The 25,735-nt window shown below is 48.4% G+C and overlaps 10 protein-coding genes across 10 annotated transcripts; 3 read left to right on the top strand and 7 right to left on the bottom strand.

Moving 5' to 3' along the window:
• Positions 1 to 2,704: 2,704 nt before the first annotated feature.
• On the top strand, positions 2,705 to 3,244 carry N7503_011089 (2OG-Fe(II) oxygenase family protein; the record flags this gene model as incomplete). Its single annotated transcript, XM_057070635.1, has 1 exon — positions 2,705 to 3,244. The coding sequence occupies one exon, from the start codon at positions 2,705 to 2,707 to the stop codon at positions 3,242 to 3,244; it is 540 nt and encodes a 179-aa protein (XP_056917246.1).
• A 328-nt stretch (positions 3,245 to 3,572) lies between these two features.
• Positions 3,573 to 4,115, top strand: N7503_011090 (GFA family protein; the record flags this gene model as incomplete). The annotated part of the gene is made up of 3 exons (XM_057070636.1): positions 3,573 to 3,638; positions 3,701 to 3,863; positions 3,916 to 4,115. The coding sequence occupies 3 exons, from the start codon at positions 3,573 to 3,575 to the stop codon at positions 4,113 to 4,115; spliced, it is 429 nt and encodes a 142-aa protein (XP_056917247.1).
• Positions 4,116 to 4,683: 568 nt separating this feature from the next.
• Positions 4,684 to 5,286, bottom strand: N7503_011091 (uncharacterized protein; the record flags this gene model as incomplete). The annotated part of the gene is made up of 3 exons (XM_057070637.1): positions 4,684 to 4,868; positions 4,947 to 5,088; positions 5,149 to 5,286. 3 exons carry the CDS (start codon positions 5,284 to 5,286, stop codon positions 4,684 to 4,686), a joined length of 465 nt encoding a protein of 154 aa, XP_056917248.1.
• Positions 5,287 to 7,085: 1,799 nt separating this feature from the next.
• On the bottom strand, positions 7,086 to 8,489 carry N7503_011092 (putative serine/threonine-protein phosphatase; the record flags this gene model as incomplete). Its single annotated transcript, XM_057070638.1, has 3 exons — positions 7,086 to 7,334; positions 7,385 to 7,872; positions 7,955 to 8,489. The coding sequence occupies 3 exons, from the start codon at positions 8,487 to 8,489 to the stop codon at positions 7,086 to 7,088; spliced, it is 1,272 nt and encodes a 423-aa protein (XP_056917249.1).
• A 324-nt stretch (positions 8,490 to 8,813) lies between these two features.
• Positions 8,814 to 10,686, bottom strand: N7503_011093 (tRNA threonylcarbamoyladenosine dehydratase; the record flags this gene model as incomplete). Its single annotated transcript, XM_057070639.1, has 3 exons — positions 8,814 to 10,072; positions 10,133 to 10,235; positions 10,294 to 10,686. The coding sequence occupies 3 exons, from the start codon at positions 10,684 to 10,686 to the stop codon at positions 8,814 to 8,816; spliced, it is 1,755 nt and encodes a 584-aa protein (XP_056917250.1).
• A 356-nt stretch (positions 10,687 to 11,042) lies between these two features.
• Positions 11,043 to 12,665, bottom strand: N7503_011094 (cytochrome P450; the record flags this gene model as incomplete). The annotated part of the gene is made up of 3 exons (XM_057070640.1): positions 11,043 to 11,381; positions 11,447 to 12,574; positions 12,621 to 12,665. The coding sequence occupies 3 exons, from the start codon at positions 12,663 to 12,665 to the stop codon at positions 11,043 to 11,045; spliced, it is 1,512 nt and encodes a 503-aa protein (XP_056917251.1).
• Positions 12,666 to 14,947: 2,282 nt separating this feature from the next.
• On the bottom strand, positions 14,948 to 16,513 carry N7503_011095 (homoserine O-acetyltransferase family protein; the record flags this gene model as incomplete). Its single annotated transcript, XM_057070641.1, has 1 exon — positions 14,948 to 16,513. The coding sequence occupies one exon, from the start codon at positions 16,511 to 16,513 to the stop codon at positions 14,948 to 14,950; it is 1,566 nt and encodes a 521-aa protein (XP_056917252.1).
• A 468-nt stretch (positions 16,514 to 16,981) lies between these two features.
• Positions 16,982 to 18,063, bottom strand: N7503_011096 (glycoside hydrolase family 43 protein; the record flags this gene model as incomplete). The annotated part of the gene is made up of 2 exons (XM_057070642.1): positions 16,982 to 17,713; positions 17,773 to 18,063. 2 exons carry the CDS (start codon positions 18,061 to 18,063, stop codon positions 16,982 to 16,984), a joined length of 1,023 nt encoding a protein of 340 aa, XP_056917253.1.
• Positions 18,064 to 21,748: 3,685 nt separating this feature from the next.
• On the top strand, positions 21,749 to 22,900 carry N7503_011097 (glycosyltransferase family 32 protein; the record flags this gene model as incomplete). Its single annotated transcript, XM_057070643.1, has 2 exons — positions 21,749 to 22,802; positions 22,872 to 22,900. 2 exons carry the CDS (start codon positions 21,749 to 21,751, stop codon positions 22,898 to 22,900), a joined length of 1,083 nt encoding a protein of 360 aa, XP_056917254.1.
• A 1,388-nt stretch (positions 22,901 to 24,288) lies between these two features.
• On the bottom strand, positions 24,289 to 25,668 carry N7503_011098 (cAMP-dependent protein kinase; the record flags this gene model as incomplete). Its single annotated transcript, XM_057070644.1, has 4 exons — positions 24,289 to 25,008; positions 25,065 to 25,189; positions 25,248 to 25,337; positions 25,419 to 25,668. The coding sequence occupies 4 exons, from the start codon at positions 25,666 to 25,668 to the stop codon at positions 24,289 to 24,291; spliced, it is 1,185 nt and encodes a 394-aa protein (XP_056917255.1).
• Positions 25,669 to 25,735: the final 67 nt, after the last annotated feature.

The raw sequence follows: 25,735 nt of genomic DNA on the forward strand, positions 1-25,735 counted from the left end.
GAAAGAAAAGCAAACATAACAGTCTATGATAAAGTGAAGATGGTGATCGGGATGACAGTCAGCCCTGTCACCTGACACCTATCAGGCCCTCTCTTTCTCTCTCCTTCACCCCGCCACTTCTTCGATTGCTCAATGAATCTGTACAAGTGCACTTTACACTGTCTGCTTGGTTTGTCTAATTTGACCTAATATCAAACCGAAATTGCAATCCACCGACACAAACCCAGACATGAATACCCGTGATTCGCCTTGTACCCCGGGGAAAAGCTGACAGCAAAATTGCCCCCACAGTCCTTCCAATCCGGGTACCTAGAAGCTCCTGAAATTCAGGTGTGCCGCGAGCGAAAAAATCTGGTTTCGTTTGTGAATCTCCCTCTTTTTCTCCACCTTGGTACTGCGGGATAGTGTGCCATCCACCTGGGTACAGAACGCTTTCGACATAAGTCTGTGTTTGTGGATTTACAACAACCGACGCAATGATATACCTGAGCATTTCATTTGTTCCGTACGATTCTCTGTGCATACAAACGACAGCATCGGATATGTGTGGATAATTGACCCGGCCCATTGGATCACGCCAGATGTTTTCAAGAAGAATAACATGCTTAGACATAACTGTGTAGCACATGAAGTTCAGGGAGTCTATGACCAAACGTCTATAGTCTCCATGTGCCCGGGGCAATACTTCTGGTGGGGGTAGGTACATGGTGATCTCAGTCTGCCCAAGAGTTTTAAAGTCCGGATTGTTGAGCTTTATACCCTCCGTATGTTCGAGGAGCTCTTTTGTGGTCACCTTGCTCTCAGAGATAGGACAGCCGGGCGCTCTGGGTTCCTCGATCCATCGAGCCATCTGAATCCCTCGTTCACGTAGGAATTCACGAGGCTTAGAGGCATCTTTTTCTTCCCAATCTCCACTTGATATCCTGCCGAGTCGGCCTCCTTGCGAAGGCGCTGCGAGTGAAGAACCTGGCCCTGACGCCGAAGGTTCGGTTGCGGCCGGGGCGGTTGCACGGTGACGGGCTGTGAGTCCCGTAGATTGAATATATGTACCCTCAAAATAGCCAGCTACACGGGCCCCTTCTATAGAAAGACGACTTGAAACAGTTGATGCAAGGGAAGCTGTGCTTGCTTTCTTTGCCGGCGCTTTTCCTTTCCTCGCTGCTGCCGATTCCTCGCCCGCATTAGCGCTTGACCGGCCTGATTTAGATGATTTTCCTGAGCTTGATTTTTTGACACCTGCTTCAGGCCTCGTTGTACGAGATCCAGAGTCCTTTGATTTCCTTTTTTTAAAAACTCCACTGCCTGATCGAGAGTTCCCCTCCGTGTCTTTTGCGACCACCATAGTAGGTATTTTGGCTGCAGGCTTTTTCACCGTTTTTACTCTTATCTTCACAGCTTCTAGCATTCCTTCGACCGTACTGTCGTCCAAACCCAAATCCGGACCTGGTATAGCTTCCTCTATTCGTGGTGCAGCAGCTGGTGCCTCTCCCCGGCCTCGCGCCCCTCTCCGACCTGGTCCTGGCGCTGCTTCACGAACTTCACGACGCTCACGATGTCTATCCCTAATGCTACGGATAGGGCTCGTCAGATTCCTGAGGACCTTTCTTCCCATTTTGAGACCTCAAGTACGGCTTTGAGCTTCGGTCAAAAAGTCAATTCAAAATAAAGGGGTTTGTATCAAGGATTCAGGGTTTAATAAAAGTAAACGAGTTGAAAGACCATGAATTGAGTCTTGAATGGTGGGTGATGCGAAGAGGTATGATATTCGATTGTTACTTATATGTGAATGACAGGATAGAGCTTGGTCTATGTATACTTTTGTCTGGGCAGCCGAATGCCGACAGTAGTTGGGATAAAGAAAGAAGATCTCCTACAAAAATACACTATATTTGGATAGGATAACATTCGTGTATGAAAGAACAAAGCCAAGGTCGAGGAACGATGGCTGTGCGCATGATAGACAGACTCTGCTCAATTCGTTATTTTGAATACAAAGCTCGAAAAACCTTGCATGGAAAGTAGAAATTTGGGAAGCTTTGAGTCAAGGTGAGATAATTGGGAGTCAATTTTACTATGAAAAAAAGAGGAAATTAGGCTTGATGTACAAAGAAGCGTTTCAAGCTTGACGCCACTTGTATCCTGATTGATTCCCTTAGAACATAAAAACAAAATAAAAACCATGCTGTATGTTGCCAAAATTAGATCGTTTTTTCGCAACGACCGAAGGGATGCCGCTATAGTCTCTAATCATTATCTTCGAAGGCGGGGAATCTTCCCCTCATCTCGAGATCATCGCACCGTTTTACCATCATGTGCACGAAAGAAGACCTTCCCGTTATCCACGTCACTACAAGTCCCGATCCTTCGATTATACCCAGTGTACAAGCGAGTCTGCAACGATTTGGTGCCTTTCGACTTGTGGCCCCACAACTCACTGGGAACCTCTCACAAAGAGTGTTCCAAAATGCAAGAACATCCTGATTTCAACGTACAACCCTCATTCTGACATTTACCGTAGGCCCCTGGGTTCTTTCAGCTACCAATCGAAACAAAAACAAAAACAAAAGGCTACTCGGCCTTCGACACAGAACTCATCCTTGGAAAAACCGCCATCCCCAAAGAATCCATTTATTTCTTTCGGGAGGGCGGCGATGACTCAACCAGCCCCCTCCTGACCTTGAAAATTCTATCAAAGCATTCCACGATGCAAGTTGTCTTTGACAAATCTGACATGCCAACACTAATTCTCACAAAGGAATGGACTAATCTGCGAAACGAATTGTTCGGCACAGTATCCACCATCCTAGACTCGGCGGAGCCTTTGATAGGTACACCTACTCTTGACTACGACCATGTCGGCCTGAACTTCTATGACTCCGATGAACTGAGCCTCGGTAGAGCTTACTTCAACCCAGCTCACAAAGACAGCAGTATATTGACAATTCTGGTACGGTCCAGTGAAGCATGCGATGGGCTGGAAATTGCCGATCTGCGATCAACCGATAAGATCGACAGTGAGGGTATAGGACGAGAAGCAAATTTTATCCCCGTGCCCGCAGTGGCAGGTGAGGTCATCGTACTTGCCGGGACTCGTTTACAGCGTCTTCTAGGTAAAGCTAAAGTTCGTGCATGTGTGCATCGAGTTTGCCGTCCTACGCAAGGGAGTGATAAGCATCAGAGATTAAGTCTTGCTATATTCTGTGGGCCTCCCATGAAACTTATTACCAACTCTGAGGCTCCCTGATTGGAGAGCATTGACACAATCTCAATTGTTCACATAGCAATCGTGATGGCCATATCTGTCCTTCACCCTTTGCCGAGGTACAGCGAGAATGATTTCTAATCTGTTCAGCCTTACCGCTGTTCAATCTCAAAATAATGGTAATCATGTAGATAAAATGAGTCATCCTAAATGGTTGGACTGAGTTTGCCCAATACTAAATTGTTGGGGACGTAGGGGGCCAACTACTAAATGCTTAGTCATGACACAAGTCAGCCTGGTCAGCCTGGATTTAGTCAACATCCCTTGACTTCAACTCTTCTAAAAAAATCCATCACAGAAATTCTATAAAATGGCTGTTGGTGGCTGTTTCTGTGGCAATATTCGTATCGAATTCAATGGCCAGCCCATAACGTCGGCTAGTGCCACCAATAAGATCCAATTCCTTTATTAACCCAAACTAACATTGTTCAACAATAGGGACTGTGCCACTGTCTCGATTGTCGCAAACTTACCGGATCACACTACTCATACAGTTTTGTCGTCAATACTGCAGAGTTGAAAGTCACTGGAAGTCCAAAAGAAGTGCCCAAAATATCGGATAGTGGAAATACCGTCAGGAATTATTTCTGTCCTGACTGTGGTATGTATCATAAGCTTAAATTTAGGAAGACAGCATCTGACGAGATTTACAGGCACGCCCCTATATGGATGGAAGATCAAGCCTGACGGAGAACCTAATGATGTTACAGTCGTGCGGGCGGGAATATTCGATGACATCGAAATGTTGGATCAACGGAAGCCCGAAGCGGAGTTATTCTGCGGTAGCCGACTCAAGTGGATGAATCCCATCGAGGGAGCTGCTCAATTTAGTGGCATGCCGCCATTTCTATAGCCTGATTATTGAACTTGAGATGCTAAAGCAGGAAGAGTGTATCTCTATCATACCATGGGTGAGAGAGGCCACGAAGCAGAAGAGCTTCTGAAGACATGTCCCCTGTACTTGTATGAGCCTTGAAGGCGCGAAGGTGTGTCATTCTAGGAAAAGTGATTGCTGTGGTGAGTTGGGGTGGGGGTCATGACAAAGTCGGTGTATCAGGAGTATGGCGGTATAAGTAATTCCGAAAGCTACTATAGCGAATGAACATTATTGATTCTAACCTGCACACGAATATCAGAAGATAAATACTTTATATACTGCAATCGAATCATGAATGGATAGGTGTACGTATTGTCTTTCCCTTGCCGATTGGGGCTTACCTATTGCGGGGCTGAGAAGCTTCATTGAACGTGATTACGATCTCTGAGAATGAGATCTTGTCTAAAGACAAATACTAATCTATTGAGCGGGCCTGAAAACTGTTGGTTCTAAAGTAGAGAACGTCAAAATTTGTTTAAGACACGCGGAGTTGAATAATGTCGAAATTAGAGAATGATTTGATGCATTATCAACGAACGACCATTCATAAAGTAGCATTGAACCACGCTAGGGTGGCACTTCCTGCAGCCATCGCAGCACCTCCTAGCTGTGCAACTCCGTTGACAACTGCCAAGCCACTTCCTCCTGCACCGGCACTCTGCACTATAGCCATGGGGCTCCCAGCTACAATATTTCCTATCGAACTTTGGGCGACTGCGAATACAGAAGCTGCATCTTGTCAACATATGCGCATCCAGTTTTTACAAAGCCAAGTAAAGCGCATTGCTGGGTCTGCAATATACATACCTGCTTTAATATTACCCAGTACACCTATGATGGACAGTACCGGGGCTGTTACAAGGCCAGGGGCAGCCAGGATGAATGCCCCAGTAGTACCGAGACCCGCACAGGCAGCTTGACCTGGATTTTGAACGCTCCAAGCAAATACCTGCTAGATGTGAGTGTTTGAGAACGGGATCATTGCCTCACATCGATGGTAGATACTAACCTCTGCTGTCAGATTTGTGGACTTTTCAAGAGCAGGCTTGCTGTAAGTCGCGACAATTTTAACGCCCTGTAACCCCGCTTGCATCATTCTGGTAACTTCAGCTAGGAAATATTCGGGAGTAAGACCTGTAAAAGGCATGATTTCGTTGGTCAATATTAAGGCAAAGAGAAACCAAATTGAATTCTCTTGTGGAGCAAAACTTTGTCAAAAGAGAAGGGTACGTAAAATGGGAAACTGAGGGGCTGAGAACTTGAAATACAAAGGAGAAGTCTCTAGGGGTCTCGCTGCACATCTTCCATTGTCGGATTATCCCATCCACTCGGCCAATGGTTGGCGCTTCCTTGCCGCTGTTGGTTTCGGGCAGTGTAGAAAGACAAGCCACCAACAAAATCGACCGCGAGATACCGCACACTTCAAATCTCCTCTGCGAGTTTCTTTTATCTAGCTGCACATGGCTTCATTACACTACAATTATCATTCTGTTGTAATTGCGTATAACATATGGAAACAATTGAAAACTGATACTTGGAAGAACATTAACCTCATCATGGATTATTAATTTTACCATCAAGATGTCGGGTTACCCTACCCCGCAAAGACGAACAAGGATCGCCTATCTTGGGGCAAAAAATAATGTGATGGACTGTGACCAACATACCAACTGAATCCCAATTGGTCACCACTGATCTCTCCCGACCAAGTCACCGAAAAGTGCAATGACTTATAAGAGGACTTGCGACGTCTTCTCGACTGAAACTTCCAATACCACGACCAACGAGCTACCTAAGTCATCTATATTGATCCAACTAAATACAACACGAAGACATGGCTGATCAAACCACAATCGAAGAAACAGCCAGTCAAAACCTCATAGAGCTTAGGGCCTTGTATTCGGGTCTCGACGAAGTATCCTCGATACTGCGGTCAAGTGCAATCCCTGCAGACCTGGACCTGGATATACGAGTCTATCAGGGTCAAATCCATACTGTGTTGCGGATATGTGAGCTCATGATCGATCGTCTACGTATATATATGAGCCCCAGGCCAAATCTACTTGATGTTTTCAAGCTGTGGGAAAGTGAGTTCAATTCTCGTGACAAACGTCTAGCGTACTAATATAGGCTGTAGGGGGCGATTTATCGAACGATTTCGTTGAACATGTGGAGCGAAGCACTGGAATGCAATCCACAGAGTTCAAGGAAGCGAAGTCCATCTATCAATCAATTGATGATATCAAGCGGGATATGTGGAACTTGTTCAGGGCATACCAATGGAAGTACACAGTTATATTGATTTTGTGGGAGTGGAAGCGGGCTGCACCATAATGCTACTCAGGGTCCTCTGAGGTCAATCACGGTGGCTGTACTGTGCAGCAAGGAATTGGGCTGTTTGCGAGGGTCTTCAGATCTTACTTATAACCTTTGAGGCACTGATGTGCTCAAGTCTTCAAAAACCACCAGTAGAGTTATTATAGAAGATGAGGTGCGGAGCAAACCTGCACTACAACATACTGTTGAAGTTAGGTCTTCTGTGTGGAGCTCAACGGATCACACCCTTAGAGCACTTGGGCAGGCACTGTATTAACTAACTTAAGGCTGATCCCGGCTCAAAGCGGCGGGCACTGCCACAGAAAAGAAAGCCAGGAACCGCCAGGGGATGTACACAAGGAAGGATGTGTTACGTAGTATATAATGGCTTATAAACACTACGGTCTCTATTTATTACACGCTTTTTGATCAATATCAATATATACACAGATGATATATCCAACGCCATATGGCAATAGCAACCAATATGAACACGCAAGCTGTCAACGGACCCAGCAATAAGTATACTGGAAAAAACAGTCATGTGTCAGGAGACTGTGAAACAAAAACTCCACCAGATGCATGCAATGTAATGACCCAAATAAACAATGGAAGAAAAGACATTAAAAATCACTCGTCCTTTGAGTAATTGGTGTGGCACTTCACTTGAACAAGCTCTTGCTTGCCACCATCCTGGATGACCAGTGCGGTCAGCTTACCACCCTTATAACATCCGGTGTCAAGACCCTTGGTATAAGTGCGGATATTGAGAGATCTCTTGGCATCGTGTCCATATATAACAGTAGTGGTTTGAGAATGAGGATCCGCATTGGAATGCTTCAGACTCGTATGTAAAATGGACTGGTGCTTGTCAAACATCTAGCATCAAATTAGCATAAGCACTCGAAAATAAACAAAATAGCTCGTACCTTGGCCCAGTTTAAGCCATCATGCGATGCGCTTGGCACATGGGTGTCCAAATCAATGGTACGCATGGTCATCACACTGGATGGATCTTGTTTCTCGAAGTCCACGCCAGGAACAAGACCTCCGTGTACGACAGCCACCTGACCCATACCCTGGACGAATCCCACATCCAAAATTACTGGACAAGCTTCCAGCCATTGCGCTTGCTCATCGGTCAATGAGCGAGCCAGTGCGCGCTCTTTGAGCTCCTTACTCGAAAAGATCTGGCTCTGTACTTCCTCGGCCTCGGTCATAGCGGTCGGTGACATAATCTCATGGCGGAAAAGAAGGACCCGATCCTCATGATTTCCGCGCACGCATGAGGCGGAGTGCTCGCGTGCCAAATCAACGACACCGGCGCTATCGGGCCCTTTGTTGATCAGATCGCCCGTAAAGATCAAATGATCGCCATCCTCCTCAGAAAACGAAACTTTATCAAGAAGTTTAACCACTAAAAGAAAAGACCAATTAGCGACACTCCTTCCCACAATACATCTTCCCGAAGAAACGGTTGGAGAACAATAGACACCTACATTCCTCTTTACATCCATGCACATCACCCACAACAACTAACCGCTTGCTTTTCCACTCAGCCGCATCTACCCCTTCTAACGGAGCCATAGGAACCAGATCCGCATCCAATGTGCGAACCTGAATCAGATCATCAAACTTTGGCAACGAGTTCGACCCGAACCAGCCTCCAGACTCTGCCTTGGAAGCAGGATCCAACGAATGGAGCAAGTCACTGCGATCCTGAAGAAGCGGGTGTAGAAACAGGCTCCATCCGCACCAACTCAGTATGAAAAGAGTCACATAAACGACGACATAGCGGCGGAATCTCGGGGCGGCGACGACGGACAGGGTCATCTGTAGCCAGCGCGGGTTCTTGTCATTTTCGGGGGAGAGGGAGTGATAAGAGATGTTGGAGTGGGATTGCCAGCCATTCCGAACAGATTCAATTAAGGGGCGAGAGATCCGGGAAAAGCGGGAGGGTGAAGAAGAGGAGGAGTGGTGGTAGGAGAGGTTTTCGGAGTCGTCGAGTTCGTGATCTGACTCGTAGGTTGCCATATTTCCGGGTGTTGCGGAGGGCGTTTATTGGGGGTATTTCATGGAGGAGAATGGGGACAGGAATAGAATGCGATGGTATTCACAAACCAAGTAGCCTAGAATGGAGGTTTAGGCCACCCTCTGGGAAAGAAAGTTGCTTGGGGCTAAGAAGCTGACCCTTGGCAACTGAAGAGGCCGCGCCACGAATAAATTGGTTCGACCCGCTTTTAACTCCTTCCCCACCCAACGATCTACGTCGATCAAGGGTACCTGTACCTGAACATCGATAGTAACAGAAAGTTTCTTAATTTATATTTGCTTTTGTACATAGTGAAATAGTGGAGTCTAACCCCGGTACTGTTCATACTCTTCGGCTTCCTTTCGGCGCAGGTTCACCCGTTGCAACACGAGCTCTTCGTACACCTCTTCGACCTTCTTGCCACCACGCAGAACCTCACGCTCATGGTAGGCAGCCTCTTCCTTGGTCATACAAACCAAGTTGGTCAGCTCAAGAGGCAGGAGCTTTTGGCCATCTTGCTGCCAGGTCGTAACTATTCCCCATCCTCGAGCGGGTGTCTCCCAGGGGACAAATACAAGCCGGTTCTGCAGTCCGGAGATGCCACTCTTGCCACGCCAGACTTCTTCCGTCAAGAACGCAATATCATCCTTGCTGACGGGGATACGCAGACTAATGGGGTCTTCACCAGCAATCTGCTTATTGAGTCTCTCCGAACAGGCCTGGAGGTTGCCCAGAGCAGTGTCGTACATCTTATCGCGGCCCTTGTTCGACATGCTATAATCCATTGGGTAGTTTGTCACGCTACAGATGACGTGATTGGCCACTGTGTATCCAAATACAGCGGGCATAGTGCCAAGGACCGGCAAAATCCGAACTCGGAAGTCTGCAAGAACTCCCAGCTCGCCCACTTGGCCCTTGGCAAACTCCTCCTCGGGGAGCGGCAGTAGAGTCGCTTTGCCAGGCCCAGGCTTCTCAGTCGAGAATACTGTAGCAATACCTGTACTCACACCTTTCGCCTTCAATCGGCGACGGGTACTGCGAGAAAGCGGGTCATCCGTACTTTGTGAGATGTCGCCAACAACAACACGAGTAGGGTCAGACTTGCAACCAGCACCCATGGACGAAATAACGGGCAGCGAGTTTGAGTGGCAGTAGTGCAGCAAATCTACCTTGGAGGTTATGTTATCAATACAGTCCAGCACGTAATCAGGTCGGCGGCCCTCGCCCTCGTGTGTCAAAGTCCACGGGCCAAGAAGATGATCGGCGGCGTCCTTGCCGAACAGCTCGTTCCGGCAGTCAAACATCACCCAGGGAGCGATCTGCTCCAGTCGTCGCCGAATGCAGTGCACCTTGGGTGTTCCGACGTCAGCTAGTGTAGCAAGCGCGTGTCGGTTGAGCGAGGAGAGAGTGACTTGATCGAAATCGATGAGTCGGATCTTTGCCACGCCAGATCGAGCGAGCGCTGCCGCAGCATGGGATCCAACGCCACCGCAGCCGACGACAACAATGAAGGAGGATCGAAGTTTTGCGAGACCCTCGTCAGTGAGGAAGACCCGGTTTCGGGCTAGTTGTTCAAGAATCAGATCTGGTCGCAACCCCGGTTAGCTAGCTCGCCCAGCTTCTTTGTGAGAGTAGTTCTTCGCACCATCATCATAATCTCCCCTCTGCGCTCTGCGAGCCAGAGCAGCACTGCGCTCATCCTCCTTGCTCAGTGGGATTCCGTCTTCCGCAGCACCAAAGTCCGTCAACTGTAAACCAATTAGCTACGAAACAAGCTTGCAAAGTGGCATAGGCAATTCCTTTCACCTTCACTGATGGATGCTGATCATCAGCAGCCGGGATCGAAGCTTTCAGATCATAAACAGCCTCTTTTCTCTTGTAAGCCTGGTAACCAAAAATCGCAGTCGCAACCGCAGCACCGGATAAGACAGCGGTAGTGGTGAGCTGCGAGTTTTGCGACCCAGCTTGACGATGCAGCCAGGAAGACATGTTTCCAATTACACCCCTGTCCTGAGCGTCTTGTTCTTGTTCTTGTTCTCGTTCTCGTGTCCGTGTATCGTTTCTTGGGTTCGTGGGTGGGCGAGGGCGGTGGAGATTCCGCTCAGATTCGAATCTAGCATCCAAGTCGTCAGAATCGAATCCGTAATCTAGGTCGGCCTCGTCGGGCGCTTGCCACCATTTGGAGTTGTTTGGTGCCATCGATATTGTCAGGCTTATTATTGAGATTATTAGTTACTTACCAGTTCAAACTGCTGGGCACCGGGCCTCTTATAATTCGAGAATGCAAAGCTGCAAGCCCGATGCGCTCATCAGTGGGACCTGAGGGCCCGAGGCCGATTAGCTCAGCATATTTGCACATGTATGGTGCCTGAGGCATGAGTGCATCATGAAATATACATACATAAAAGACCAAAGGAAAAGATATGTAGAGGATCAGGTAAAAGTAAATAATCTCGTGCCCACTTGTATACATGGCATCATAATATGGATAGATCGACATGATTGATTCCTCAGGTTCCATATATGAGTGGGTATAACTGCACAAGCTGAGAAGATTAGACAGCCAGTTTCATTCGAACATCCAACGGTCGCTTCTCTACGAGTAGAAAAGTTCGTAGATCTTCCCATCTCAGACGCTTATTCTCAATAGCCTCAAAATCAAAAACTACCAACAGCTTCGCAAGAATCATCTGCATCTCGGCCCACGCAAGATGTTGACCCAAGCATGCGCGAGGACCAACGCTGAACGGTTGAACTGCACGACGATCATCGTTGAAGAACACAGACTTAGGGCTCGAGGCTTCCGGCAGCCACCGCTCCGGGTGAAATGATGTAGCATCGTAAAAGGTGTTAGGGTCGCGATTCAAAGCATATGCTTGAAGGGAAACTGGGGTCTATATGGAAGTCCGTCAGCATATCGGAAATAGGCAGCATTAGTCTCAACACCGGAGATACTTACTCCTCCTGGTATCCATTTCCCACAGATCACCTCTCCACCCTCGGGAACAAGGCGAGGCAGCATCCAGGGAACGGGTGGACAGAGTCGAAGACCCTCGTGAATCACAGCTTTGAGGTAAGGAAGATATTGGACCGAGCCAAGAGTCACATCCGCGCTGCTGGAGAACGCCTGGCGTGCCTCGCTGGTAGCAATTGCAAGTTTGTCGGGCTCATTCACTAAATAACACATGATGCCTATCAGAACAGTGGCAGTCGTCTCACTTCCCACCGTAGTGAGCATCGCAAAGGTAGCATCCAGCTCTCCTCGACACCATGCCACTTCACCGTTGTCATCAATAAGATGCGACATAATATCTGGTCGCTGAAGCTCCCAGCTCAGGCGCCGATCTATCTTGTCAACGATCTGCTGCTGATGCTGCACAGCCTTTTTGCTCAGAGAAGCCGGGATGCATTTCTTCAATAGGAATCCGACCAGAGGATAGTATCGTGCTGCAGCGAGGAAGGACGCAGCTTTTACACTATTGAATAGCAGCGCTATCCATGAATGATATTGTGAGTTTTGTAGACATTCAAAAGACTCTCCAAACCCCAAATCGCCAAAAATATCGAAGGTTGTGAAGTTAAACCAAGGAGCTATATCGATCTCTGCCTCGGTGCCATTGCTTTTCTCAGTGCTGCATTCCACCTTTTCCCTTAGTCTTTCCACAAGAAGATTCGTGAATTTCTGAAGCACGGGCTCTTGCGCACGAAGCGCTCGAGTGGTGAAACTCGGAGACAGCATTTTGCGCATGCGCGCATGTTGAGAAGGGCTGATCGCACTGAGTAATGTGTTGGGCTTTCCAGGTGGTTTTGCCCACCAAAGAGGATCTTTGAGAAATTGTCGGTTCTCGGAGCGATTTGTATTCGCAAAAATGGCGCTCCATGCATCCCCGCTGGCGAAGCTGACCTCATTAGGAGCGGTTCTAACAACCGATCCATATTGCCGATGCAGTTTCTCGAAGTCGTGAACGATCGTACCACGAAGCAGTGCCCAGATAAATGGTAAGCGGGTCGCAGCCCAGTTGCGAGGGCCTGGTAGATGAGCCAGCGGGTGGAAGTAAATGTTGTAGATTATTCTACCAAGCGGATACTAAGCAGCATTAGTCTTTGTATCTGGAAGTATATCAGATACCTACTGCTAGTAGCACCAAGACTGCAACTCCCAGTTGAGACAACGCCATCCTGAGAATTTTACCTGCCTCGATGTCTGTTAAGCCCCTAACTTCAATATGGGGATCTATATGGGGGCCAGAAAAAAAGAGCACAACAATGAGCGCAACAAGATAACCATTCAGTAAGCGAGGGGCTCTTTGGCCCCCAAAGCTCAAGGAGGGGCGCAGCTTCAGCTTCGTAGCTCAAACCAACGAATAGGAAAGAAGAAAAGCCGTTACTTAGTAAAAGCATCTTCATCTCAAAAACAATACGTCTCTTGACAGTTATGATCTAATAGGCATACCCTTCCTTCAAGTTACTATAATCCATAGAGTAACTTGGAATGCTAGGGCAATAATAGTGGGCCTTGTCCCACTGCTGACATGAAGCTTCGGTGGAGACTAAGATAATCACGTGAGAGCGCGCTAGAACACCAAATCCCACGACACGTCCACCAACCTTGTACGCAACGCGTGTTTCACGCAACAGGTATGTGTGGCTTTTCCCCAATACAGATCCAGGCTAATGATGTTCTGGACAGCCCAGAAAATCTTGTTGTAACCAACCAGTTTTCCTGTCTCGATGATGATAACCCACACATTCAAGAGCTTCTCATGACACCCTGCCCAGGAACCTGGGGCAGCGGATTCCATCCCTCGACCAGCTTGTCTGAGACGCCAGTGGAAGGAAACGCTCGCTTGGGGTAAATGACTGAGTAATGAACAGAGATCTTAGAGACTGCCCCTTTTGTCCTCTCGATTCCCAGCCAGTACCTTGTGCTGGGCTTGAATTTTGACCTGCTAATCATGTTTAACACAAAATGTACATACAACAGATCGAATGTATGCTACAGATATAGGTAATCAAAACGTCATTCATATATTTGCCTCAACATCTTGCTTATCGGCACCAATCGATGTCGTGTTCCCGATTGGGGTATTCCCACTACGTTATACCAGCCGTGGCATTGTCGGGCACTCCATCTTACCCTCAGAAGCCTCCAGTTTGGAAAAATATCCTTCATGCCACCCCATGACGACAATTTCCGTCGCACACTACGAGACTGTATATTATGCTCCGTCTGTATACCTGTGAAGGCAACGGCGTTGAGCATGTCGATGACGAGTGACAACCAAAGGTAGTTTTCAATCCGAGGGTGTGCTACAACTGGAGGTTTGGATCTCCTTGATCAAGCAGTGTCTACCTGTTCTCCCTCTTTTGATCTACAATTTACTGTTTGGAAGAAACTAAACAACATCAAAGACAACGCATACGTGCATGTAATAGGTCAAGTTATGAAGGGAGTCCCGAGCCAAATGAGGTTCATATCGGAAAGGGTAAAAAGCCATAGCAGCAGAGGGTCACTGGAGCAAAATTGTCCTATTCTGGATGTGTTGTAGAATGAACAGCACTTTTTCTCGCCTACAAATCCCTTCAAGAACCTCCAAGAACCTACAAATCTTCTTCTTCTTTCAGCCCTACTCGACTTTTCTCTTTCTTCCTTTCAAGATGATACTCCCCTCTTATTTGGGCAACAGAAATTGACAAGGAGTGTGGAAAACTTGAACTAACACTCGACATTGCAACTACTTCGATTTACTTTCGGACGATTTCGAGGACCTTTTGTCTACCTTTTGTCTTTCCTCCTTCGGGTCGATCAATCAACTCAGCCTGCCTTCATGTCGGTTGACTTCGTTATTTTCAGTTTTCATCTTTGCGTGGCATAGCTATCCAAGTAGTTTCTGCTTTATACTGGTCTAGTTTGTTTCCTTTTTGTTGTTTTTGTTTTTGCCCTGTGATGAGTTCGTCTTCGAATGACGGACACTAAAGCCAATTCTGCAGGCATCGCAGTCTTGAGGATCTTCTGGTCTTCGGGTTATGATGGATGCCGTTGACGCGACGAGAGCTTTTCTGAGGGTTTTGTTTACTTTTTGCTGCGTTCTCCTGTTGTTCTTCATGTCCTTTTCAATGCGTCTTACTCTAGCATTTTCCTTCGTAATCAGTGAATCTCAAGCGATACTTTTTGTCTTCTTCATTTTGTCTCTTCGTATATAGTGGTTGTTACAATAAAGTTCTCGATTAGACTCATGTGCGGATAAGCTTTCACAAAGACATGACCATGGCATGGAATTCTACGAGTGAATTGTTGGATCAAAGAAAGAGATGTGTATTATTCCACAGTAAAGAACGCTCACTAATGCATTATTTTGGTCATCGCACGCTGCGAGACAATGTACAGGTAATTCGTAACAGCGGCGATATCGTTCAGGCTCGAATCGCAGCCCACTTCGATACTCAAATATAACAACGCTTACTTCAGGAACCGTCCCAGAGCACCACCGATGTTCTTCAGATCAAGCAAGAAGGTATCGTGACCGAACAGGGAGAGATCCTCACCAAGCTCGATGTGCTCAACGTTCTTGTTGCCGCCGGCCCGGAGGGTTTCGGCGATCTCACGCTGTTGCCATGCCGGGAACAAGATATCACTGGCAACACCCATAACAAGAACCGGGTGATTTTTCAATGGCGAAAGGCCGGCAATCAGGTCTGCTGGGGGTTCTTCGGTTTTCTGGGAGGAGACGGACTGGTCGGCGGGTGGCACGGAGGCAGTAGCCTGGGGCTGTTCCTCGTATGGCTGATCAGGCAAGGTCAAGCTGCAGGATGAATCTGTGGTACCCGAAGACATATCACCCTGAGCGATACGAGCCTCGGCCTCGGCGCGACGAAGACGTGTTTCCGTTTGGTGGGTATGGCCCAGGTCGAATAGGTCCATAGCCTTGGACACATACAGGAGACTATTAGGGTCGTACTCGAGACAGAATTTCTCGCCAGCATGGTCGAGGTAAGTCTCAATAAGGAAGTCGGGGCACAGCGCAGGCTGCTTGCTGGGATCGGCACGGCGACGACCGAATCGCTGTTCCCACTCAGGGCCGCTGCGGTAGGTGACAGTGGCAATCTCACGCGCGAGCTTCATACCCGAGTGTGGAGGGATAGCGTCATAGTAGAAGCCACGGGCCCAGTTTGGGTCCATCATCAACACCTGTCGCTGTGTGTGTCGCATGGCAATGCTGTACGGGTGACTGCGAGCACAGCCACTGATACTGACGATCTTGCCGACACGCTCGGGGAACAGCACACCAGCTGCCAAACTTTGCATTCCTCCCATGCTGGATCCAACGGATGCAGCCAGCTTCTGGATGCCTAGACCGTCGAGAACACGGAACTGGGCTCGTACCATGTCGTCCAGCGTGAGGATTGGGAAGCGTGTTGCGTATCGCTCGCCATCTGAAGGATCCTTCGAGGAAGGGCCTGTGCTACCATAACAACCACCCAACACATTGGTACAGATCACATAGTACTTATTGGTATCCAGAGGTAGGCCGGGTCCAATGAACTTCTCCCACCAACCCGGCTTCGGGTTGGACGCAGTGCTATGAGCATGGCTTGAGGCTGACAAGCCAGTGTGGAGAAGGATAGCGTTGCTCTTATCAGCATTCAGCTGACCCCATGTTTCATAGGCAATGTCGAATTCCGGCAGCACGCCGCCCCAGTCGAGAAGAAGCGGCTGATCACAATGGAATTGTTCATGCTGACCGGTAGTATAAGAGGGCTCAGGCCCGGATTCGAGCGATCGAGCATTGAGCATAGCTGTTTTAGCCTCCTGGGCATCGAGGCAAGGGAACGACATAGCAGGGTTGGACGAGTCCTTCGCAGTAGCTGACGGGCCCTTTCGTGGTGGCACGGCGTGCAGCAGTCGGAACTGCGCCGATAACGGCCGACTGGCGCCGGCGAGCAGTGATGCGGGTTCGCTAGGTCGCCATTGGGAGGTGCGAAGAGTGCGCGAGGCCGAGCGGGCAGCACTCTGAAGCGAACGCATTGTGACGAAATCGAAAGTTTGGTTTGAGCGTGAAACAGTTCACCGCGGGCAGCTCTTTAAAGTGCATATTATATTGCCCGATTGCGCGGGCGGAGAGAATATCCTGTCGCCTCAGGCATAATTTCCGGCATGGCGTCATCTTTCTCAATGTTGATTGGTCACAATCGGGCCGTTTCCCCGGTCCCGCATCTATAAGCTACAGTGGATTACATATCATCTTTCCAAGGTTCCCGGTGAATGATTATTCATGTAATTTGAATTATAAATGGTATTTGAATATGATCTATATTTTTTTCCCTCGTTAAACCAGAACGCCTCGCTCACTTGCAAAATCCAATGCTACTAACAATGCGGGTATTTGTTCAATCGCGACAAAAAAGTCAAGACAAGAAGAACGCTGAATGCGAAGACAATGCAATGAGCCCGGTAAAACAGAATCTCATTGGTGGTGCAGCTTTCTCGGCCTTCTTAGGAGCTTCCATTGGAGCTCGTAGAGCTCGTCGACGCAGAACTCTCTACTGTCAGTGTAGACAGGACAATGGTGTCATTGTTAGACCGAATATCAATGGCTGCCGCGTACATGCACCGCCAACCACCACAGTTTGCATGAAATACCATCCTATCTCCACTAGGAGATATAGTTGCACCACCAGGTGCTTTGAGGCCAAAGTCATCTGTCTGAAGCAGTGGCCGATCTGCTCTCGTGTAAGGTCCCTTGATCGACTTCGAATGGGCATATTTGACATTGTAGCCTAAGGAGGTAAAGCAGTGGGACGAGAAAAAGAGGTAGTAGGTGCCATTATCAATGCGTATAATGTCAGGCGCTTCGACTAGTGGACCATCAGTCTTGCTGATGTCGAGGATGATCACTGGTTCGCCAACTTTGGTGATGCCATCCCTTTTCAGCTCCTGTAGGAAGATCGGTACAGACTTGCGAGGTGACTTGCTGTTACCGCAGGCGCCCCCAGATCCAACGCTGTTGCCGTCACCCTTGTAGACCAGGTAGAGCTTGCCGTCCGTGTCTCTGAATGGAGATGGATCGATGGCACCTCCGTATTCGTGTGGGCAAGCTAACGATTCATTGAGCGGGGTATATGGTCCCATCGGATCTGTTCCATTCGAGACTGCCGCTCCAATGCAGTGGTGTGGAGAGAAGTTCTTCGTCTCTCCTGCATAGTAGAGGACGAATTTTCCGTCATCCTGGATAAGAAGTGAGAAATTTTGCTCGCTGTAAAAGAAGACAAATTCTGTTGACTTACCCGTTGTATTAGATCCGGTGCCCAGGTGTTGATCTTCTTCTGCCATTGGCCGACTGTAGGCATCGCATCATAGCCCTCATGCAGGGTCCAGTTAACAAAGTTGGTCGATGTGGCGACGGGCACATGAATCGTATTCGGGTCACCCTTCTTGGGGTTTGTTGCAAAGGCATACCATGTACCGTTGTGCTGGATGAGGCCTGGGTCGGGGAAGTCATGGATCGCCCAAATGGGAGCGTTTGCCTCGATAGCATAACTGGAGTCATCATGATTTGACCCTGTCGGCTTCCACATGCCCGGGTAGTCATGATTTCTCGTGAGCACGATTGGAAGGGCGATCACGAGTACAATAATAGCCAGCCCTAAGAACCCAACGACACTGAAAAGCGCGATTCGCCGCGGTGTCCAAGGCTGTGAAAAAAATCCTCTCTTCTCCCCACCTTCAAAATCTGATAATTGCTCCGATTTCGAAACTGTGTTACTTGTTATGCTGCTATTCTCCTCGCTTCCTTCATGGACATGGACAGATGGCAACGCTTTTGGAGATAAGGGGTTATCCCCGTTTCGCGCGAATAGAAAGTCCACCATCTTCGCAGCCATTCAAGGTTCCTCTGTGGCAAGCCAGACTGGTAAATTGTCGATCCCAGTGTAAATTTGACTGAAACAAGCCTTGACAGAGAGGGTCTGACAAAATATAGGCCGACTATGAATAGATGCGGCTGTGGATAAGCAAGGCTATGCACGAGTCAAACAGGGTGACTTAGGATCAACGAGGCTGTCCATCCACCTCTCCACTTCTGAGGCCTGTATCAATCATGGGGGCCGAATAAAAATTTGCGGAAAAAAAAAAAGGGACGCTGAGTGAGGCGGCGACTTTACTTATACATCGTCTACCGTGTACAGACACGGCTGATCGCGGGTAACGTTAGCGAGGGCCAGTGCTGTAAAATGGGGAATAAGGGCCGAGGCGCCACCTATTGGGCACTACTGGGGCGACAACTAGATACTCTGGGGTCTAAAGTTTGGGAAGAGAATGCAGGACCGTACAACAGGCCCATGAAGTTGGGGGTCCCTTGGTGACTCGGTCGCATCTAGACTAGACAGCCCCAATCACACAACCAGAAAAGGGAATTTCACCATCAACTCTAATTAGAGGAACGACCCACGTCTTCTCTGTGTGTCTCACTGTGGTAGTATCAAGAACCCTAGGCAGCACCCGATACGGTTTGGACCCATGGACCCTGGATCCCATCATTTGAGGCTGAGGCCTTAAGTCGCGGTGAAACGGTGTTCTTCCACAGGAGCCAAGCTTTTCGACATCTCATCGAGGGTTCAGCGGGACCAATGAATGCGCTTCTGCCATCAGCTTATGCCTTTCTATTTCTGGTATAGCGTGGCCCCGTCTCCTGTTGATCCACTGGGCCCTGGGGGCCTACGGTGAAGTCCTAGCTCTTTGGGTTTTTACTTCGATAGAGTACATCTGGGCCCAAGAATCCCGAGGCTTTGCGCAAAATATTTGCAAGCGAGAATCGCCCAGAGGCTAGTCTCTGTCGCCTGTTCAGCTCCCATGGAACAATTTCTCATGTTTTCTCCTGGGGTTTCGCCGTTTCACGAGAATGTGGGGAAACACGGTCCCACCGATGTCGAATGGAGTCCAGGCAGCACCATTCAACTTCCCAATCTCTATTGTGTCCATGGATCAAACCATCCACGGATGTAGTGCTGAAATTTTCCATGAATAATACGGAGTAAATCGATTCCACGCCAAGATAAAACAAGGTGAGACGAGTTGGGAAAAAAGTTTTCCATAAAGTTCCGGGCCACACAGACATGTCTCTGTGCCCACGTGGGATGAATATCACTTCCACGTTTCGCCAAACCCTTAACTCGCACTGATCAATTACCTGGTCTGGAACATGACTTGTATGGTTTAAAGGGGCTTCTTGATATAAGAAAGCCTTAGGAAAGTGCTAATGTACTACATGAGAACGTGCTCTATACAACTTAAGATTGCCTAGATGACTGGGCTCTAACTTTGTACGAGCAGCCAAACCAGAACAAGACTTGAACTGACCTTTCCATGATTATTTTTGCATTTGATCTTTTGCGATTGAACTCATGGATTCGCTAATGAATATGCTCGCGTAACTTGACATAGTCGCAAGGCGGTTTGAGAAGCTTATTTCGACCCTCTCGGCTGTGACTTGAGGGGGGTCATCATGTTCAATGAAAGCATTCATCGCCACAAGAGCACTGTGGCTTATTCCCATTGAGGGATTTGATCCTTGACGATTCCAAAGCTTTCGAGCTCCCGGAGTGTAGACTACTAGCGGGGATACCACATTTTGTGAAAGATTGAAATATCCATGGATATTCTAATTTGTGTTCGGGGGCTCTTACAGTGAGCAAGTCCGGCGTTTCATGATTCAGAACAATCAACGAAGAGTTTTTCTATCTTTTGCCTTTCGAACCATTTCAAAAAATCAATCTTGTCTCTAAGCATTGGCTTGGTTATGTTAATAAACGGACGTTTATGTGCTGGAGAACCGAGTTCCCATTTTGGTCCAAAAAGCCGATGCCATTGAATCGCGGAAATCTTGTGAGGAAAAGTTCATACCAAGTTATAAATCTCGGGATTTCAAGGTTAGAACTTGTCCCAGAACACAGATGCATCGCTTAGAGAGAGAAAATCCGAATATCTAGCTTAGAGTGACTTCTTAGGCTCGCGGCGCCATGGCAGATTAAGATCGTTCATTTTGCAGAACACGAATTCCATTCGTATCATCAAATTGCCGAATGTCAGATTTGTGTTGGGCCGATCTATTTGTCAATCCGGCTGATCCGAAGTATAGCCCGAGCTCAGCTGACTTGGCATGAAGAGTCAGTTTCAGACCTACTGCTATCTTGAAACTTTCGCGTGGGCCGATCGGGTATGAAAGGACTGCTATATAGGAACATCTATTGGTCACTGCGTACCTAGCTTCAAATCTAGCTTATCTATGCACAGTCTAGTACAGGTGCTTTCTAGCTAGCCGATACTCTGACGTGGCCAAGCGGCCCTGAAAACTCGAACAATTGTATTCGTGAGAAGGGTGGCGTCTTACTCAAGTACGCAGAAAGTAGATATTCTAATAAGGTTGATCCCATCTGATTGAAACAAATATCGAAAAAAGGATAAGATGGATGTCTTTGGAATGCATGGAACCGGCACAAAATGCCGTTCATAACGGAGCATGCAATAATCTCCACTACAAAATGGGGTCAAGAGCAATATTCGGGCATTAGGTTTCGGGTGGCTCTAGGGGAGTTCCCTAGGGCGATCATAAAGCCATTATCACAACGGCTGGAAAATGCGGGGACCATAGGTTTGGGCATGAGGATATATATGTGAAACAGACTCCGCAGGTGTAATAGAATTATCCGGGAAATGAAGATATTCATACTTCCGTACCAAACAAAAAAGGGGAACAGCGCCAAGCCACGTGAGGGAGCTCCACACCCAAAGTAGATACGCTTGGGTGGGCATACGCATACGCAATCCTTTCGACTGGGCTCCTCATGAAGAAAAAGACAGGTCCCGAGGCTTTGATTTTATCCTCTTCAGCTTCTATTCCTCCAATTCCAACCTGCCTGGAGACCTTACCTATCGGGCACCTCCTTTCTGTTTGCGGCATACCTCCGACCGGGGAGTTGCATTGCGAATGACGACGGATCGAGCATTCACATGAGTTTTAGAAATACTGACATGCCAATCTTCCGATCCTGTGAAGTTTAAATTCCTACGCGACCACGCGATTTTCTGCTCGGGAATCTCCAACTCGCCGATCAAGCCCGAGCTTCCAGATACGAAGCCAAGGCCCGCACCGAGAAAGCCAAGCCACGCACTTGGAACGTGGGAATCTGCCCCGTCGCACCGAGTGCGCGTGGCTGTCGCAGTTTTTGCCAGGGGCGCAATCCAACCGGTGAGAAGCCGCCCATCATGCCAACCTTCCGAAGGGCGATAATCGCCGTCATCTGCCTGATCGCCTTCGTCGTCTTCCTCCGTCATTCGAGCCGAGACTCCGACGTACCCGGCGCGCCGGGCTACAGACCTGTTCAGGGGATTTATGAGGAGGAACAGGATGCATACGCGCAATCAAAGCTTCAAAAAGCCAGCGGGCGTGGCCAATTACCCCTCGGCGCGACACCGACCGCGCCACTACGCGAACGCCTCCGTTACCAGTTCCCCTACGATATGAGCAAAGGCTTCCCCGCATACATTTGGCAGACTTGGAAATACGATCCTACGTCGGAATATTTTGGTGATGAATTTCGTGGCACAGAGGCTAGTTGGACGAACCTGCACCCTGGATTCCATCACGAGGTTGTCACCGATGACACGCAGCGACATCTGATTCTATACCTCTACGGGTCCGTCCCCGATGTCTTCGAGGCATACGACTCTCTACCCCTACCCGTAATGAAAGCGGATTTCTTCCGATACCTGGTTCTTCTCGCACGCGGCGGTGTCTATAGTGATATCGACACATTGGCGCTGAAGCCAGCAGGATACTGGCTGCCTGAGGAGCTGGATCGGTCAACCGTGGGATTCATTGCTGGAATTGAGGCGGATCCCAACCGCCCAGATTGGCACGACTGGTACTCCCGTCGCATCCAATTCTGCCAATGGACCATCGTTTCGAAGCCCGGTCATCCCATTCTGCGTGACATGGTTGCTTACGTTACTGAGGAAACTCTGCGGATGAAGAAGGCTGGAATCCTCAAGGTGGGCAGTATGGACAAGACCGTTATGGAGTTTACGGGTCCTGGAGCTTGGACAGATGCTATCTTCCGCTACTTCAACAACCCGGAATACTTCAATATCCAGCCCGGAGACAATAACATCACATATGAAGATTTCACTGAGCAAACAACGGAGAGGAAGGTCGGCGATGTGGTTGTTTTACCAATTACGAGCTTCAGTCCTGGTGTTGGACAAATGGGAGCAGGTGAAGTTGATGACCCCATGGCTTTTGTGAAGCATAACTTTGATGGTATGTCCAATCCAATCTGACTGTCTTGTACATCCACGCATGACCAGATACTGACCTTCTATGTTCCAGGCTCGTGGAAAACGGATCCATCCCTGTGAAACATCCGGCGCCTTCTATTTTTTCTACGCCAACCAACCTCAGCACCTGATAATGGGTCCATGACATTTAACGTTCCTCTCTGGAGACTGCTTGCGCAGATTATCTTACCTTGGCAGGCTCGTTCAGCCTTATACCCCTTCCACCAGACTCGACTTTCTAGTCCAGCAACTGTGCAGGCAGAACTTGCTGTCACATAATGATCACCCGCATTACACCTCCAATATCCCTAAAATCTCCACCCTTGACTTCTCCAAACACCAAATTGCCTTTTGTCACTCCATTCCTATCGCATGCAGCTTTTCATCCGTTCGTGCATTCGCGACGACTACTCTTAGGCACCGACGGGTTTTCTTCCTTTGACATGCACGGCTCATGTTTCATGATTCCTCGCACATATGATTCCCATAATTGTTATTGCTTTTTCTGTTTCTTGTTCTATATCTATTTCGGTACGATAGCTAGATGGACTGGGAATTTTCTCGGTGAAATATATGATAGATGGGCCTTTTTATTTCTGGTGACTTCTTGTGTAATTTCTCGATTCGCGGGCGAGCTTGCAAGCCCTGGCATAAGAAAAGGAAATAGCGGCGCTTCAAAAGAATTTCAACCAACTTTCAGAGATATTCAATGGAAGGAGGTAGTAAGATCCCGGAAATTTTCATTCAGCGTATATGCACTTGTATGTCGATCAAGTAAAGTATTAAATATGAACAAGAAACCAAAAAGCCGCCATTCTTCGAAGAAAATCCTCGTTAAGTTGCGCTGAGTGTTCAGCCAGGTGCATTGTAGATTGCAAGTTGATTGGACCATATGGAGGAAAGCATTCCTGTCAATCAATCCATATCCCTAAGGTCAACATATATTGAAAATAAAGGGGAAAGAAAAGAAGCCAGAAATCAAGGTAGAAGAGACTTGTAGGGTATCAGGGTGAAGGAAGGTGGGTAGTGCAGAAGGGTCCGAGGGCTGACGTCAGACCTTTAGGTCATGGCGACGTGAGCTGGGTCCCTGCATATGATGAAACTATTATCCAGAGCAGGATTTGGATCGTCCCCCCCCCCCCCCCCCCACGTTTAGAGTGTGGGGGTAGGGACCAGAGAGTGGGAGAGTGAAGGGTGTTGATATGGCCTACTTCAAGGACCAAAGCTAGGCGAGGATATTCTCGAGCCCATATGGGATCCATACTCGAGGGCTGGCAGGACCCAGGCAGTTAATGCCAATGAGAAATGTTAAAACCAGCATAGTTGAAATGAGATGGCGAGCCAATTTGGTTCGGTCCGAAGGAATGTCAGAGGAAAGAGCCATGATCCCTTTGTATCTGAGACCCGTGTCGAAGAAGTTGTTGAAATAAAGCATGCTCAATTAAAGAAGACTTCTGTCCGAGGAATCATCAGAAATCACTGAACAGAGGCTCGAATTTCTTCTTCAGATCTTCGGTGTAGAGGTTCTGGTTTTTGGTGTCGATATCTGGGTAGTCTTCGAAATTACCGGCATCGGCGGGATGAGATACTCGGGGAATGATTGGTCCCTTAACTCGTTTGTAGAAGAGATCGTCCCAAGCGACCCCCGCGAAGAACGGGTGAGATTTCACGCGAGTCGAACCACCAGAGATATGGCCGAGTCGTTCCGAGGGGTTTGTTTTGCACAACAAACTGACGATATTCTGAGCTGCCGGGGGCATATTTGGTGGAAAACGTAGTCGGCCTTCCACAATTTGTTCGTAAATGCGCATAGGATTCTGATCCCAGAACGGAGGCTGTCCGACCAAGAACTCGTAGATGAGGATCCCCAGAGCCCACCAGTCCACTGCGAGTCCGTGTCCGCTATTATGGATGACCTCCGGAGCCAAATATTCGGGGGTTCCACAGAGAGTATAGGTTTCACGGTTATCCACTTGTTTCGCAAAACCGAAGTCTACGAGTTTGATATGTCCGTCCGCATCGAGGAGAATGTTCTCTGGCTTCAAGTCACGGTAGGCGACACCGTGGATATCATGCAGAAACTCAATGGTCATGGCAATTTCGGCCGCATATATCCTCGAGGTTTCTTCGTTGAACCGGCGCGAACGTCGAAGGTATGTGAAAATCTCGCCGCCAGGGCAAAAGTCCAACTGCGACTCGGATTAGCACCCTACAAAAACCGATATAAGAAAAGGCGGGCCCATACCAGCATGTACAAATTTTGTTCGTCCGAGAATGATGCCACGAGAGTTGTGATAAAAGGATGACCGACGACCGCCGCGAGAGATTTGCGCTCGTTGCGCACATGTTCGACCTGCTTCAACTTGATCACTGTTGCCAGCCAAATTAGCGCTGGATGCGTGCGGTCGAGAGATGATAGCGCACTCACCATCGGCCTTGCGAAGTATCTTCAGTGCGTAGACTTTATTCTTATCCTTCTGGTCCTTCAACCTTGCGAGCCATACTCGGGCGAAAGTACCTAGAAGCACCCAAAGAAAAGACTGTCAGATCGCAAGATACAAGTCGCGATAAGCCCACAGAGCGAAGGGAGGGTCCTGACCAGTGCCTAAAGTCTTCAAAAGAGCAAAATCATTCACATGTAAGTTTCTTGAGGAGATACATAATTGTTTCTCGTCCTGGCGCTCGGTGATGAGGAACGGGTTCAAGGCTCGAGCCGGAGCGCGGAAGGCCTGGACCAGCTTCTTCTCCGTCTGGTGGAGATCGTGGGTCCGCATATTGTTGGTATTGGGAGTAAAGTGACTGCCTTGCCCTTCAGAGGGTGTAGTATGCTCGATTGTCCCGGTTGCCATTGGAATGACCGAGCATCTCCGTTTCGTCGCGGTCGAGAGGAACGGAGAAAAAAAAAAGTATAGTCCA

Source organism: Penicillium pulvis (assembly GCF_028828015.1).
Source record: "Penicillium pulvis strain IBT 33274 chromosome Unknown scaffold_8_segment0_segment0, whole genome shotgun sequence".
NCBI classification, from domain to species: Eukaryota; Fungi; Ascomycota; class Eurotiomycetes; order Eurotiales; family Aspergillaceae; genus Penicillium; species Penicillium pulvis.